This window comes from Misgurnus anguillicaudatus, chromosome 8, assembly GCF_027580225.2.
Source record: "Misgurnus anguillicaudatus chromosome 8, ASM2758022v2, whole genome shotgun sequence".
Classification (NCBI taxonomy): Eukaryota; Metazoa; Chordata; class Actinopteri; order Cypriniformes; family Cobitidae; genus Misgurnus; species Misgurnus anguillicaudatus.
Genome location: NC_073344.2, coordinates 19,934,387 through 19,952,119, shown reverse-complemented (window position 1 = coordinate 19,952,119; position 17,733 = coordinate 19,934,387). Strand labels below are relative to the sequence as shown.

The window sequence follows — 17,733 nt, the reverse complement described above, 5'->3', positions numbered from 1 at the left end:
TTTTTTTTTTTTTAAGAAAAACCAACCCGAGACAAACCCGAGAAAATTAGACCCGAATCCGACCCGAACCAGTGCCAATTTTTTTTAACCCGACTGGACATGAATGTAAATGGCACCGATTTGTGTGCAGTCTGCAGCTCCACACGCACCAGTCAAACACAAAGATCCCCGGTGGCCTCGCAACCAATGTGGCCCGTTGCTCAATTTTACTTTGTTATTTGATGACAACACCAAGGTAAATGCTAAAATGTACATTTAAAATTGATCGACAGGTGTGTCTCAACAAAAATTACTCTACCGCTAGCCATACAATGTCGCTAGCGTTCTTGGCCAACAAAGCAGGGGTTGGAAAAGGACTCGGCGCACACATGCAAGATAGTTTGGGTCGTCTCGGGCCCATTCGGCAAAAACGCATTCATTTATTCACAAAGAGACGGGCGACACACAGCGGTAGTGTGCACACAGCATCAGGCTGGTTGTGGTGCTCAACATCGCCACAATGTTTCGGCCTTTAGGGAAATCCACTTAGGAATGACCTAAAAATTTCTGTTTCTGTAGTAACCAGACATGCTCACTAGACATTTCTGTATATGCATATTAAACCAGAACACCTTTCATTTTTTTACTCCTTACAAAAGGTCAGGCTTCCTTGCCTGCATTAATAAACAAACATGCACTTTAATAAACATATATATTCTTCAATCATGATGGGATAACATAGATCACCAGAACATGAAGTTAATGTCAGCTGCCATTAGAGACAATCATATATAATATGTATTCAATTTCTTTCAGTCAAATTATGACTATAATTATTAAAATAGAATTCAGTAGAAAAATGCTAAACTTTTAATAAAAAAAAATATTAGTAATGGACTGTTTAAATTAAAACTCTCAAAAAAAGTAATTTTGCGCATACAGTTTTATTTATTAGTAGGCCTATATCACTTCTGTAAAAGATGAATTAAAGTAAATATTATGTGCATAAAATTTACATTATAAAAACTTATAATCTTAAGTATTTAAGACAGGATAAAGATTGGGAATCTAATGTCTTTTAAAAACCCCTTCACTGTTTGATTGAATGAACCCCTTTAAAAATTACCCATGAATCAGTTTTCAAAGACCTGATGTCATCATCGGTTTTTACTGTACATCAATACCATCCTGCCCCAGCACTTTTTGGGATCTCCAGCTTGCAGGTGTTTGCACGCCTGTGTGCACGGCCGATGACCCAGAGGGCTCCAAAATCAAGCCGGGGGTTTAAAAGAAGCTCTCGACACCTCCGAGGTCTGCCTGCTGTTGACGTGAGTGCAGCGCCATGAATTATTAACAAGGCTAAAGTAAAAAAGGTCTGCCTCACACAGGCCCTCGCTCCCCATGAATAATGGAGAACCCGACTGGAGCGCAAGCATTTGGTGAGTCAAACTCAGTCTGATGGATGGCTACAAGCCCAGTGTGTCAACGAAACATACAGAGGCGTTCGCGAACACGTGGCGGCAAACATCAAAACAATAACTCGAATTAACCTGGGGAAGCGCATCGGTGCCCTACGTTGACTTTCGTAAATGTAATGTCGGGTTGTGTTGCTTTTGCATGGCCTTTTTTTCTCGCAACAAAAGTTGTACGGGGGTCCCAGGTTGTGTTTTATTTAAAGGCAATGTCAGATGCAAGACTGTTCACCTAATAAGCTGAAAACCTGACAGGCTGAAAACTAGGGCACAAGAACGGAAGCAGTCAGGAACTAAGAAATATCTTGTGCCTCTCATATTATAAATCAAATGATGTTTGCTCATTTTTTACTATTGGCCATTTTTATCCACGCCTTCCTAAACCACCTCATTCAAACACGCCCCCACATATCCATGTCACTGTGTGATATTGTCACTATTTGCATAACACCGCCCAAATGTATACACAAAGACAGAAGGCATATATTTTATTCTCGCTGTGGCCATGTTGTGGAGATGCTGTGCTTTAGGAGCTGATGTTCCAAATATGGTAAGGGGCGTATCATTTCCGTCACACGCTTGAGGTATTCGGCCAGTCACAATGCCCTGTATAGCTGGCCAATCAGAGCTTTGTAAAAATCAAAGCATTTCAGAAAGGCGCGGCATAGAGGTGTAACAATAATGTGGTACACTGAAAAAATATTAAAATATAGTGCATCATTTTTGCATCCACTTTTTTAAGTAAGTTTTACATGGAATTTGTAAGCAATTTAAGCAAGTGCAATTTTTTAAGTAGGTTTTACATGGAATTTGTAGGCAATTTAGCAATTGCAATTTTTAAAGTACGTTTTAGATGAAATTTAAAGCAATTGCAATGTTGTAAGTAAGTTTTACATGGAATTTGTAAGCAATTTAAACAATTGCAATTTTTAAAGTAAGTTTTACATGACATTTTAAGCAATTAAGCAATTGTGATTAACTATATTTTTAAGTAAATCCAGTGTATTATTTTTAGTCCACTGCCTGCTTAGTTATATTTACTAAAATAATTTAGTAGTTTCAACCCAAAATTATTAATTTAATTTCCTTCTTACAAATTTATGTGATAAAATTTAGTTGAATTTACTAAATAATGTGTTCATTTAGAATTACCTTACCTTTTTTGTGTTATTTTTTATTAAAAAAAAAACAATAATGATATTTGTAAAATAATTTACTCATTTTATTTAGCCACAAAATCATTTTTACAGTGTATGTGGAAAATAATTTGCATTACACCAAAAACTGATTTTTTTAGCAACGTCACATGACCCCTTTAAACACTGACAGTTCATCAAAGGCAATTGCTTGGCACAAAACTGATCTGAAACCTCAAGTCTTTTGAATGTGTAACAGCACACGTTTTAGGCAGTATTTTTAGACCTCAGACGTAGCCCCAGTCTATAATTTATGTTGTCACAAGGGAATTATGGTACCTATTCATGTTAGGTTAGGCCTTTAAATCCTTATATTTGAGTTATATAGCTTGACTGCTATAGCAGAGGTATATAAATATTTATTTTTCTATGACTTTTAGGAACTGTGCCATCATTAAATGCAGTAAACGGCCGGTGACTTTTTTTTTTCGAGGGCGCTCGATGTGAAGTTTGTCACAACATGTATGTAGCTCGTCATGTGTGTAGTTTGTACTTTAGAAATATGTGTTCTGCACGTCGAGTGAGTATGTGCATCACGTGTCTTGTTAAAATAAGTGCCTGCTGCAGACGCGTCTAAAGGGTTTATGATAAAAGAGACGCTCGCTTTTGCCAGATACTCGCATAATCTCATGCGTAATCAGAGTTTACTGTTAAGAGAGTGTCTTGCGTGTATTTTGTGAACGTGAGCGTCTCTTTTATCATAAACGGTTTTGACGCGTATGCAGCAGGCACTTATTTTGACAAAACTCGTGATGCACATGGTTCACATGACACAACAAACACATACTTTGAAAACACGAGCAACACACACTCCGAACACATATTTTGAATTTGCGCCCCTCGTATGAGCAGTCACGAGCCGCCACTGATTAAATTGATTTTGTGGAGTTACTGTATATCGGAACAATATAATGCAGGGTTATATTCAACCTAGCGTTGGGTCAAAAAGGGATTAACCCAACATGTTGGGTTGTAATTGAACCTATGTTGGGTTGGGTCAAATAAAAAAAAATTCTGGGTTAATCTAACCTAACAACTGTGTTTGTCCCTTTCTGACCCCACGTTGGGTTGAAAATCCCCCGCGTTTTTTAGAGTGTGTACTGTGAAAAGCGCCCTATAATTGAGTTAATGAAATGAAATTGAATTCACGTCTTCTCTCACCTTGGTTGTCTTGACTTTGTTTCCCGTGCTGCAGCTCCAGCCCTTCAGATCGGGCAGAACTTTACACTCCTCGCCCTCCATACAAGGCTGCATCTGACACCACCATTTCTGTGCTACTATAGAAGCTGTATGGAGAGAAAGAAAGGGAGGAGGAGGAAGAGGAGAGAGAGAAAGAGAAAAAGAGATCTTAATACACCACTCACTCTGAGGAATCCTGAATCGCCACCCATCCGATATGTTGAAGGATGAGGAAGTGAAAATTGAGAGCAAAAGAAAGCTTAGAAGGTCTGACCCTCATCCACGTCAAAAGAAATAAACCTACAGTATGTCTTTCCTTCTCTTTTTCCCAAAAACTCTGATGCGGCAGAAGGATGTTTGATTCCATGCCGACAGTTTGAATCAATCAATCCATTGTGAGCTCGCTGTACCGTACAGTATATCTTTAGGGAGAACGGTCTACCTTTATGTCAAGATGATAGAGGTTGGGCAGAAGTTAGATGTAGTCAAGCTTTAGGCCTCGATTTTTAATTTAGGCCAAGGAGAAAGACGGATGGAGTACCTATACGATTCAAATAAGGTCATACATAATATAAAAAAAACATTTGGTAAAATATAACCTTAATATCTTTAATATTGTCTGAGTAAGGTCATGACAAAGATTGAAATCAATGTGGAAAAAAAACGTCAATTATCTTAATCTCATAATTAGATTGAGGGACTTTAGCCTGAATTTTACAGACCCATACGGCAATAAATAAATACACTGTAAAAAAAACTTTGCTGCCTTAATTTTTTTTGTTAAATTAACTAAGATTTACAAGTCATGTCAACAAAGATGAGTTGTCATAACTTATAAAATATAGTTGAGAAAAGTCAACTTAATTTTATAAGTTATAACAACTCACCTGTACTGCCCTCCAAAGGCTATGTGCAGTATCTACGCAAACACTGAAACTGAGAAAAACGGCTTTAAAGTTTTTTACACCAGCCAGTCAAACATGTTACTGCAATTTTGGCACACACATTTCTCTGAATTGGGACAAAATTTAACCAGGAGACTTTGTCACAAGACACAACAGATCTCACAAAGCCCATTTTAACCCTTAACTCAATTTTGACCAAATGCGTAGTTACTGCGCTTTGGCTTTGTAGGGCAGTGTAGTTATAACAACTCATCTCTAGTCAAGATAAATAATAGCAAGTTGAAATTACTTGTAGATCCGAGTTGATTCGGCAAGGTATTTTAAGGCAGCAAAGTATTTTTTACAGTGTAAATAAATTTCTCTGGCCAAAAATATATTTTAAATATAGGCTAAATAATTGTTTTAGAATGGGTTGCTGACTTGAATATATTTTTGAATTTGGAAATATATTTAGTTTTAACATTCATATATCAAAATGTATTTCAAGGGCAAACATTTTTTTTGCCTAAATATATGCTAAATACAAGTTAATTTTATAAAGTATATTTTTAAGTTAAAAATATTTCATTTGAACCTTTTTAAAACTGTTATGTTAAGTTTTTCTTCCAATGCGACTTGTATAAATTCCTTGGATTTAAAAAAAATATTGGAATATTTCAAAGCTTTAAAATGTATTTACTTTTGAAATATATTTTAAAATATAAAAAATTGCCAAAAATATAAATATAAATATAAATATAAATATAAATATAAATATAAATATAAATATAAATATAAATATAAATATAAATTAAATATATATTTTTGTAAAAATATTCAAAATTATATTTTAGCAAAATATTTAAAAATATATTTAAAAATGTATTTAATTTTTTTTTTTTTTTTGCCGTATGGGTACTGGGTCACATATGCATAAAAATGCCACCCATTATGTCCAGCCAATCTTGTAAACTGTATAGACAAAAGGCTTACGTCGTTCATTTCAATGTCTTTAAGTGGTGGTTGGTGCTTCCTCGGAAACAAAATATGTGTTCTGGGTGTCATATGTGTGGCTCATCATGTCAAAACGTTTTCGATGCGTCATGGGAACCTATGTGCATTGCGTGTTTCATATCAAAATACGTGCCTGCTGCATATGCGTCAAAAGGGTTCATGATTAAAGAGATGCTCATGTCTTACTTAAAGGAATAGTCTATCCTTTTTCCATTTTAAACTTACTTTGAAACTCATAATGAGAGGGAGAGTGTTACTGCGCCGAGTCGAAGTACTCCCAAAAGTGCTATTACGTCATACAATATAGTTACCCTTTTAAATCCGCTCAGAAAAGCGCCACGCCCTATTTTGTGCCACCAAACTTGCTCGCACAACCACTCGTCTCAAATAGGAAAACGTTAATGTGTTTGTTCACTTCTAACTTTATCTCTGTTTGGTACCATTGAATGAATGGGGCTAAGCTAAATGCTATCAAAGTGTCGCCGCGCGCCACAGCGATGAAGTGCATGCACTAAGATGATAGAGGTATGTATCAACTCTTCTTAGTTAAGGTAATAACTTAGTTTAATATGGAAAAAGGATAGACTATTCTTTTAAACACTAAACCGTGATTACACTTAAGATTAAGATTAAGCGATTATCTAGCTATATATATTTTATCATAAACCCTTGAAGGGTCTGTAGCAGGCACATATTTTGACATGACGCACAATGCACATTGGTTCACATGACACATGGACGATCCACACACACACACACACACATCATGATGTTTTGACGAGTTTCCCTATTAGTGCCTCATCGATAAAGAAGTCACGAGCCGCCACTGGTGTCTTTTGACTTTTTATACATTTTTACACACACAAGCATAAACGCAGAAAACAGTGAGCTAAAATTACGTTCAGCTTCAGATCTGGTGGGTTTTTGCTGTTGTCTTGGCTCTCAGTAAGGGGTTACGAGGGCCTGTCAGATGCATTAGAGGGCAGAAAAGAAGATCAGGATCGATTGACCCGTCTAGCGAGGAAAGCTGTTGACATGTTATTAGACAAGCGGCCCACGCTGCACTTCAGCGAACAGCAGGATGACGATGTCACATTCAAACAGACCCCTGACTCTGAACTGACAGACCAGACGCATGGAAATGTGGGCAGATATCTCTTGATTCAGCATTCATTCTTTTAAAGGGGACATTTCACAAGACTTTATTAAGATGTCAAATAAATCTTAAGTGTCCCCAGAGTCCCTAAGTGAAGTTTAAGCTCAAAATAATATATAGAGATAATTTATTATAACATGTTAAAATTGGCACTTTGTAGGTGTGAGCAAAATGTATCGTTTTGGGTGTCCTTTTTAGTGCAAATGAGCTGATCTCTGCACTAAATGGCAGTGCTGTCGTTGAATAGTGCAGATTTAGGGGCGCTATTATCCCCTTCTGACATCACAAGGGGAGCCAAATTTCAATGACATGCTTGCAAAGTTTACCAAAACTAAGTTACTGGGTTGATCTTTTTCACATTTTCTGATGATAGAAACACTGGGGACCCAATTATAGCACTTAAACATGGAAAAAGTCAGATTTTCATGATATGTCCCCTTTAAAAAAGACAAAATAAAAGACAAAAACACAGAGTTGGCAATGTTTGTGTTATTTACATTAAAAATGTATCTTGTTTAAAAGATTTTTGGGCATGATATAAAAAAAAAATTTCGGATGTTTTTAATGGCCTACCATAGTTTATGTGCTTCAAAAATACATGGTATGAGTCCAAAGGTCTTATTTGACACATATGGTAATGTAATTGTTAAAGAAAACAATTTTTTTTAAAACATTTATAAGCTATTATTATTTAAAATGTATTGCACATCTTATTGCATTTTTAAGATGAATCATCGTATAGTTTTCCTTACTATTTTAGGGGCATTTTTACACTGGGCTCATTTGCTGTGGTCCGAGCCCAAGTGCGATTGTTCCTCTGCGCCCCCGCAGCATTGAGTGAGTGTGAAACCAGACCAATTCTCATCAAGCTCCGATTCACAAAGTCCGTGTAAAGTCTGATATTAAATGTGTTCTCAGTTTGTCACGCCACAGAAAAATGTTTTATTTACCACCCAGCCAAATTTGAATGATTAAAAAAAAAATCGCCAACAAAAACTAGGACAAATGCTGGGGGCGTGTCTGCTGTCTGTGCTGAAACCACGCCCACTTGAAGGAAAGCTGCCTTACCCTACAGTCACATTAGCTACAAAAGTGAGCGACACCGAGCGACACGCACTCGCTTGATGGGCGTCCCTTGGCTAGTTTCTAAAAGCGGTATCAAAAGTCACTTTAGAGGTCTTGTTGAGTTACAAGAACGGTGTTTTTGGATTTAAAAGTATGTATTTCTCGATAAAAGTAACAAAACATATGAGATAAAATGCCAAACTTATCAGATATATGCATAAATACGCATTTTCCGCCATCTTGAATTATTTTCTCAGACTCGACCACAGACCTACGTCACGCTGCTCCTTCACTCCGATTGGCAGTCGCTTTGTCGCATTGCTCAGCATTTGCATAAAATAGCCTGCTTGTCTGTTTTGGCCCCACCTTGCTCGCGCAGCGCCGAGCTCGTCGCTTGTCGCTGGCAAACGGCCACTTCCATTGAAAATGAATTGTAGCCTGTCGCTCTGTCTCTGTCTCTTGTAGCTAATGTGACTGGGGGGTCAGGCTGCGTCCAAATAACCCCACTTGCGGTCTTGGCCACTTGAGAGCGCGTGTATGCGACAGGAAGTAAGGGCGCAAGACTGTCCCATGTCTTTAAAATGAATATGTTTCGGTGCAAATTGCTGCCATAACTTGGATTGACATTTTAACACTTGTTAAGTGTGTCCCATCAGGTGAAAAATTTTTACATGCACGTTTGGGATCTTCAAGCCCACTTGGGCAAAATACAGGAAATACGTCATGTAAGTATTCAAGCGGTCAAGTGCAAAGACCGTAAGTGTGGTTAATTGGACGCAGGCTTCACTTTTAACTTTCGAATACCTCTTCAACCTGAATGAATGCTCGCATTGTTTTAGGGGAAGGGCCATGCACCGAAAGCCCCTGTGTGAACTGCCAGTGTGAAAGCCCACTAAGGATAAAGGCTGTTGCTAAATGCTTAAATGTAAATGTAACACAAACAAACATATTTATATAAATATATACATTTTTTACTTAAAAAACATAAACCATTCTGTTTTATATACGGTAATTCCCCAAACGCAGTACAAAAAACACACAGTCTTACCATCCACACAGGAGGGAGCTGCTCTTGTCGTCCCAGCGACCTGCCCGGGGAAGCAAGAACACTTGACAGTTTGGGAACGTTCCTCAATTTTATTCTTGTTGCAGCAGCGGTGGGCTGCGATGACCTCACAGGTTCCTGCTTTGACGTGCACTGAGGAAAAACAACAAGGACACCGAGTCTATTAAAATCAACCAGCTGTTTCAACCTTCCCTCGCCTGCGCTGGATACATCAAAGCTCGAATGCATACTCTGCAGTGAATGCAATTTCATTTGTGCAAATGCATGCAGTTTGAATTATCACAGGTCACAGCAGTATATAGTACTAGATATTCTGTAGATTGTTATATAGTATGTTTCACTTTCGTATAAAGAGTTTGGGCACCTGTCTTGCAGATTTCAGTTCCAACCCCAATCAAACACACCTGAAACTGCTAATCAAGTTAGTATTATATTTTGAATAAATATGTCATTATCCTTTAGTTGATTCCAGTTACGTGGTTGTATCCCGTTTTATCATGGTAAACAGTAAGTGAGTGAGTTTACATCGAATGGACCCTCAAAGTCAGAGTGCATTGTGGATAAAAAGTGGTAAATGAATGTAGGAAATAAAGTTGTTCACTCAGGTTTTGGGCACCGCTACAAAATGGCGGATGCCAGATATTGTGCACTTTATATAGGGAGATAGAGAGCGGTTTTGGACACAGCCATAGTGTATAAAGTATACATTTTTGAATGCAGGTCTTAAAGGGCACTTATTATGCAAAATCCACTTTTACAAAATGTTTAGGCTCTATCATACTCCCGGCGCAATACAGCGCAATGCGCAACGCAAGTTTCTTTTGCTAGTTTCAACACAGTGCAATTATCATTTTCACGTTTAGCACCACATTGTTAAAATAGCAAATAAATTTCTGCCCAATTTTGTAACCATGGGTGTTCTTGTGTGAAAACGAAGTATGTTAGGCCCATTGTTGGCGCGTTGCTATTTTGAAGCAACTAAAATATACTACGCAATATTGTTTTTGTTATTTAATGAGCGCGTTAGTAATATTGTGCGCCTATAAATGGGTGCGACAACAGGCGTTTGCTTATCACATGGATGCGCAGCAGCACATAAACGTTTTAAAATATGAAAAATCAAAGGATTAAAATGTAAAAGATTATTATTGAGTCTCTTGGACATAAATGAGGACTGATTATGAGACTTTAGAAGGCGCAAAGTGCTGCTTCACCTGTAGCCTGATAAGTAATTAAATGGTTTGCTTTAAACAAAAGCAAATATTGCATAATTGTTTCAATTATATTTTTTTAAATGCTACCCACGGATTTATTGCGTATGATGACTTTGTACATGTGGATATGAGGAGAACCTTTTTTAAGTAATGCTTTTCAAAGCAATCTTGGTGCTGTCCGAGTGCTGAAGGCTCTCCACAAGTTTGTAAATTCTTTATCTCTTGTTTGTTACAAATATAAAGTATTTTTAGAGTACAAACCTTTTTGCATATTTGTAAATTATTTTTGAGATAACACAGATCATGAAGGCTATCCATACATTTACAGCAATGAAAAGCCTGCTAATTTTACTTACATGACTGAAAGAAAACATCTTTTAAAGGTTTTGACACCAAAAAATAACAGTTTCAATACAAATGAAAATAATGCAATTTTTTTATATCTATCTTAAACTGGTCGTCTTCTTGCTTCGCTTAGTTTTTCAGTTTACAAATTCTGCTTCCTAAATAGGGATTAGGCATGGCACCAGGCGCAACTTGCTTTTAAAGAGGATGAGAGCTGAGACTCTCATTGTTTTATTGCATGTTACGCCCAAAACACAACCATCACTCATTACGAGAATAGGAACAACCAATTTAGGCCATGCGCTTGGCGCATAAACAATTTTTTCCTGTCCTTAAATTAGCAAAAGTGGAATCGGACACACCGTTTAGACCATGCGCTTTAGACAATGCGCTTAGATCGTTAAAATAGGACCCAATGTGTGTTGGCAGTGTGTGAACACAACCACCCTACGATGGAAAAAATCCACCCGCTCCTTGTTCTTGAATCCCCGTTAAACCAAAGCAGTCTCATTATAGATGCCGTTTTGATTTTCTTATCAGTGTGAGGTCACACCCACTAACAGCCCTGCATTACCATAGTTTCCACCCTCAGCGAGTTGTACTCAGTCCACTAAATACTATTGTCTCAGACGGTATTAATCAAACAGGGAGGAACATTTCCTGGTGTCTACGCATTGAAGCCCCAAACTGAGAACTTGATCAAAGTAGAAAAGTATGAAAACATTTTGAAAGTTTTAGTGTACCTTTCAAAACAGCCTTAATTGCATTGGTAAAGATTTTCAATTTAAGACTCGAGTTAAAAATTGATTGAAAAAGAGGCCTCCATTTTCCCATTAGCTGGCCAATCTGAAAATCTCATCAACAACATTAAAAACATTTTGCCTCCGATCAATAAAGAGCCTTTAACATGCACACAAAAGGGTCTGTCGAGCGGCAGGCCGATTGAGGGCTCGGAAAAGAAAACAGAGATTTACCGATGCAAGGGCTGCCGGGTGAAGGGCTGAACGCCTTTTGTGTGATTATCTCACAGCCCGTGCGCGCTGCGGGCCAAAGTTAATTTCGAAAGTTTGAGCGAATGCAAATTGAATATTCAATGGTGGAGTTTGTTCCAACAGCTTATAGAAAATGATTGCTTTGACAAATTCGATGTGCTTGTGTATTTTCAAACCGCGGCGCTTGTAAAAATCTATAACAAACTCGGGTGGGCAATTCAACGAGATGGGATAGTCTGCTTGAAAACTGGGTTTTATAGTATACACTAACATTTGATGAGTTTGTAGCTGTAGCTACAGAGGCAGTGCTCCGGGCCTAACAAAGAGAATTAAACTGATACTTCATGGATCTGTGTACGTACCAAGACCTTTTTCTTTCTCTGGACATCTGTGCAAAATTTTAGCAGGCTCGCAATAGCTGTGATCAATACGCTTCACTTAAGGTGCTTGGGCAGGTCGTTCGGTGGAGTCTGGGAATGTCTGCCGTAACAGCAGGAAGGGCCTGATCTGGGCGCTAACAATGATGGGAGATGGCACTGCTCTTAGGCACTGCTTTCAACAACAGCATAACAACAACCATTGATTTCAGATTGACACATACCATCATGCAAATAAATGCATGAAGAGGACGAGTTGCAATGGACAAAGCATGAAGACTTCAATCCAATTTAAAATTTTAACATAAGATATAAAACAACATACAATGCTCTTGAACACTCTGAAACCGAACAAAACTCTCATATTTTTTTTTAAATAGCCACCCTTTGCCCAGTCTTGATTTCGGCATGCTCCATCCAGCGCACTTATTGCAGGTTTGCGTGCTCCACACTGTACACTCTGTGGAGGTCTGCATGGTACACGATGCACATTTACTGCAGTTTACCCTGCACACTGATGCAGGTCTACACAATGCACACTTACTGGAGGCCTGCATACTCCACACTGTGCACTTACTGCAAATCTGCACGCTTCACAGAGCACACTTACTGCAGGTCTGCATGCCCCACAGTGCATACTATTGCTGGTTTCCACACTGCACACCACCTGCAGGTCTGCATATTCCACACTGCACACTTACTGCAGGTCTGCATACTTCACCCTGTGCACTTACTGCAGGTCTGCATACTTTATGCAGCACTTAATGCAGGTCTGCATACTTCACAATGTGCACTTACTGCAGTTCTGCATACTTTATAATGCACTCTTACTGTAAGTCTGCACACTCCACACTGTGCACTTACTGCAGGTCTGCATACTTCACACTGTGCACCAAATCCAGGTCTGCATACTTCGCACTGAGCACTTAATGCAGGGCTGCATACTTCACACTGTGCACTAACTGCACTATAATTTTTTTTAAACAACTCGGTTTTGAAAGTCAATTCAACCTACTATTTTAAGTTTGTACCTATGATAAGTTGTGCACACTGTGCACTTACTGCAGGTCTGCATACTTCGCACTATGCACTAACTGCAGGTCTTCATACTTCACACTGTGCACTTACTGCAGGTCTGCATACTTCACACTGTGCACTTACTGCAATTCCGCATACTTTATAATGCACTCGTACTGTAACTCTGCTTACTTCACACTGTGCACTTACTGCAAGTCTGCATACTTCACCCTGTGCACTTACTGCAGGTCTGCATACTTTACACTGTGCACTTACTGCAGGTCTGCATACTTCGCACTATGCACTAACTGCAGGTCTGCTTACTTCACACTGTGCACTTACTGCAGGTCTGCATACTTTACACTGTGCACTTACTGCAGGTCTGCATACTTCACATTGTGCACTTAATGCAGGTCTGCATACTTCACAATGTGCACTTACTGCAGTTCTGCATACTTTATAATGCACTCTTACTTTAAGTCTGCATACTTCACACTGTGCACTTACTGCAAGTCTGCATACTTCACCCTGTGCACTTACTGCAGGTCTGCATACTTCACACTGTGCACTTACTGCAGGTCTGCATACTTCACACTGTGCACTTACTGCACTATAATTTTTTTTAAACAACTTGGTTTTGAAAGTCAATTCAACCTACTATTTTAAGTTTGTACCTATGATAAGTTGACATAAACTAAAAAAACAAGTTGCAATTGTTTAACTTAATTTTTTTAAGTTAAAGTAACATAAAAATATATACACTTCTGGGTGCGCGCACTTCACATTGCACACCCACCTGCAGGTCTGCATACTTCACACTGTGCACCTAATGCAGGTCTGCATACTTCACACTGTGCACTTAATGCAGGTCTGCATACTTCACACTGTGCACCTAAAGCAGGTCTGCATACTTCACACTGTGCACCTAATGCAGGTCTGCACACTTCACACTGTGCACCTAAAGCAGGTCTGCATACTTCACACTGTGCACTTACTGCAGGTCTGCACACTTTACACTGTGCACTAACTGCAGTTCTGCATACTTCACACTGTGCACTTACTGCAGGTCTGCATACTTCACAAGTGCATTTACTGCAGGTCTGCATACTTCACACTGTGCACTTACTGCACTGTAAAAAAAAGTTAAAACATCTTGGTTTTGAAAGTCAATTCAACCTACTATTTTAAGTTTGTACCTATGTTATATGTTGACACAACCTATAAAAACAAGTTGGAATTGTTTAACTTCATTTTTTGGGTTAAATTAACATAAAAATATGTTGAATTTGACAAAAATGCTGCATTTTTTTACAGTGTGCAGGTCTGCATACTTCACACTGTGCACCTAATGCAGGTCTGCATACTTCACACTACGCACTTAATGCAGGTCTGCATACTTCACACTGTGCACCAAATCCAGGTCTGCATACTTCACACTGTGCACTTAATGCAGGTCTGCATACTTCACAATGTGCACCTACTGCAGTTCTGCATACTTTATAGTGCACACTTACTATAAGTCTGCATACTTTTAGTATCCTTCATATAATTTCATATTTAAGACCAAAGCTGTATTATTTTGTATTAAACTGTAATTATACCCATCAAGTCATTAACTGTTCATGGTGAGATAGTATATGACCGCAAAATTGCCCACCCTTCCAAACTAAATAAAGCAAAAAGTAAACATAAGTATAAAATAAACATATGTTTTTCCAGCCGGCAAAAATTTCTGTCAAGCAATGACAAGCATATGGGTATTTCACAGGGTTCGCAAATGTTTCTGGCGCTTGTCAGAAGTATTTAGGATCTAAGTCTCCATGCAGTTTCTTATTAATGCAAGTTGAAGGGTAAAATCATCTAACATTGGGATGTGTGATGTTCTCCGCGAGGGTGAAGGCCATTTAAAAATAAAACCGAACAGATTGCTTCCTCAGATGCAAGTATGAGCTTTATACAAGCATATTTTTTCACCTCATGCCTTGTGCTTTTTCAGCTTGCCATTGATAGGCTTTTAGGAGCTAAGAGGTCTTTTTTCTTCAAATAGCGAGCGCTATTGACGAATAAAAAAATATCTAAAATGTTCCTTCTTAGTTCCTGTGGTATTAGCATAACACAGCCGCCCTCTGCTTAGCGGCGAGAGAGGGAGATGACAGACTTTGTGCGCACAAAATTGTTATTCAAAGGTTGTTTTTCCACCTAGTAGTAACACCCTGATAAAGAGGCCGAATGAGAATATAAGTGCAAGGTACTTAACCGTTAAAGTAAAGGATGTCTAAATATCACTATATAGTTCAGACAAAATGCGGTAAACAAATTAGTAAACCATCATTAGCGAGGGCACATCAACGTGGTTATTATGTTGCCATGCAGACAGAAACATAAAGGGCTATCATTAAAGGTTCAATGTGAATTCATTGCCTGTGTCGAGCCTCTTCATCTCTCTTAACTCTGCTTGAGTGTTTTGAACACAAAGCTTTGTTTGTAGCCTTAAAGCTCAAACCTACAATGAGAGTTTCTCTATTTAATCGGCATTAAATATCGCAGGACAGATTAAAACCTGTAAGTCCCAGAAGTTGTCACTGGGGTGGTATCCTTTCAAAAGTACACATTTGTACCCAAAGAGTGCATATTAGTACCTCAAAGGTACATATTGGTGCCAAATGTATACATATCTGTACTGTACCTAAATGACACATATTAGGACCTTTTAAAGGGTACCGTCCCAGCAGCTGTTGTACTATTTTTTGCACCAGTGAGTTCAGTAGTACACTTATTGTATAGTAACTATATGGCAATAAAATGTTTTAAATATATTCTAAATACATTTTGTGTCAAAAACATGTGGTGCTTTCGCACTTTCGGCGACCCGAGTTCGATTCCCGGCTCGTGGTCATTTGCTGATCCCATATCCCTCTGTCCTCCCTGTACTTTCCTGTCCTCAACTTAATGTTAATTAAAGGCAAAAATGGCAAAAAAAATAATAATAACTTTAAATAAATTTTGTAAAAAGTAAAAGTTTTTTTTGAAATATATTTAGTTTTTACCTTAATATATGAATATATATTTCAAAATGTATTTCAGTGGCAACAAATACATTTCTACTTTTACAACCCATGCAGCAAAATATATTTTCCTGGCCAAAATATTCAAGTTTGTATTAAATCTATATATAAGTATAAAATGTATAACTATGTATAAAATATAAAATTCTAAGTATAATTTTGCAGTTGAAAATATATTTAATTTTTATATTTACAGGTTTGTAACATAGAAAGTTTTTTTCCAATACGACATGAAAATTAATGCTTTTTATTTTATATTATTTTATATTTATTTTAAAATTTAAAATATACAAAAAATATATAGAAAAATACATTTTTGTAAACATTTCATAATATATTTGATTACGTATTGTAACGGTGCCACCCCGAACGCATAATATAAAGAATAAGAAAATGGAACTTATTTATTTAGTTCGGGCGCCAGACTTGGAAAAAATTGCCAAGTCAAAATATTAAAAAAGTTATTTAGTTCCCGGATAACATCAGATAGTGCCACCGAAACACAATGAAGTATTCATTCAATTCATTCACAGATTTTATATTAAAGAAAACTCATGAAAGAGCAAACAATGAATAAACCCATACGAATCACAGACATTTTATACTTTCAAACAATTGTTCATTTAAATCCAAAGGCATCAGCAACCGTGTTGCCCTGCAATTGTTCCTTTACACATAAATTCAAAACACCTTCAAAAGGAATTTGAATTAGAAAAACAAAAAAAAAAAACAAAAAAAGTTTTGTCCATCAGTTCACTTTATGAGCAAATGAAACAAAGTTGCTCGTCTCGAACTCATTTAAAGACAATTTTTAGTTTATAATGTTCAAAGTTCAATGTCACACACAAAAAACAGAAACAAAGTAAAGATTCTCTTCAGCGGGACTCGCTCTTAAAAGAGAATGCATGTGTAGCGTGAACTTGAGTGTGTGCGTGTGTGTGTGTGTAACAAAGTACTTGCGACAAACGAAACCCTCCGGAACAGTCCTGCATCCGATATAGCGAATCTCCTCGGCAATTCAACAACCAGTCATAGTTGCCTGCACATTCCGCATTCGGCAAGGATAGCAAAGCATAAATCCGTCACCCCGTTGATCACTTTCTCTCGCACACATTAAGAGAGCTCCGAAACGAGCCACGAGACCTCAGTTACAGAGTGGCGAGCTCTGGATTCACCCCGCCGTTGTCGCTCTATTGATGCATCATCACGGACTTGAACTTGACTTCAAATTAAAAGTACAGGCCGGGAACCTGACCAATGAGTCTTGTCGTACACTAGTCATGATGTCAGACCTAGAACTTCCGTTTTCATTCTTTCAAACTTCGTTTTTCATAACTTCCGCCATTTAGTGGCAAGTAAAAAAAAGGTATACATTTAATATGCATTTTAAAAAAAAATGTATACAGCTTGGGTTTTTTATATCGCCACACTCTTCCCCCTCTGAAAAAAACAACCTATGGTTGTGAAAGAGAGACTTAAAATCCAAGGAACTCCTCTTCTTCTGAAGATTCATCAAATATTTCCTTGATCCTTTCCTTTTCTTGTTGTGCTAGTTCGTTTGCAGTGGGGAAGCAAGGTTTTATGTTTGTCACGTGTACGGTGCGGACGTCCTCACCGTTGGATTCTAGGGAGATGCGATAATTTAGGGGTCCCAATTGTTTCAAAATACGGTACGGCCCTTTCCATTTCTTTGCTAGTTTAGCAGTAAAGTG

General features: G+C 37.9%; 1 protein-coding gene across 1 annotated transcript in view; it reads right to left on the bottom strand.

The window, feature by feature from the left end:
* tafa3a (TAFA chemokine like family member 3a) overlaps positions 1-17,733 on the bottom strand; it is a 141,137-nt gene that overhangs the window by 5,700 nt on the left and 117,704 nt on the right. Inside the window, exons 3-4 of the mRNA XM_055213640.2 lie at positions 8,994-9,143; positions 3,809-3,933 (exon numbers count right to left, since the gene is read on the bottom strand). Of these exons, the coding sequence (XP_055069615.1) occupies positions 3,809-3,933; positions 8,994-9,143 (275 nt within the window). The remainder of the gene's footprint in view (positions 1-3,808; positions 3,934-8,993; positions 9,144-17,733) is intronic.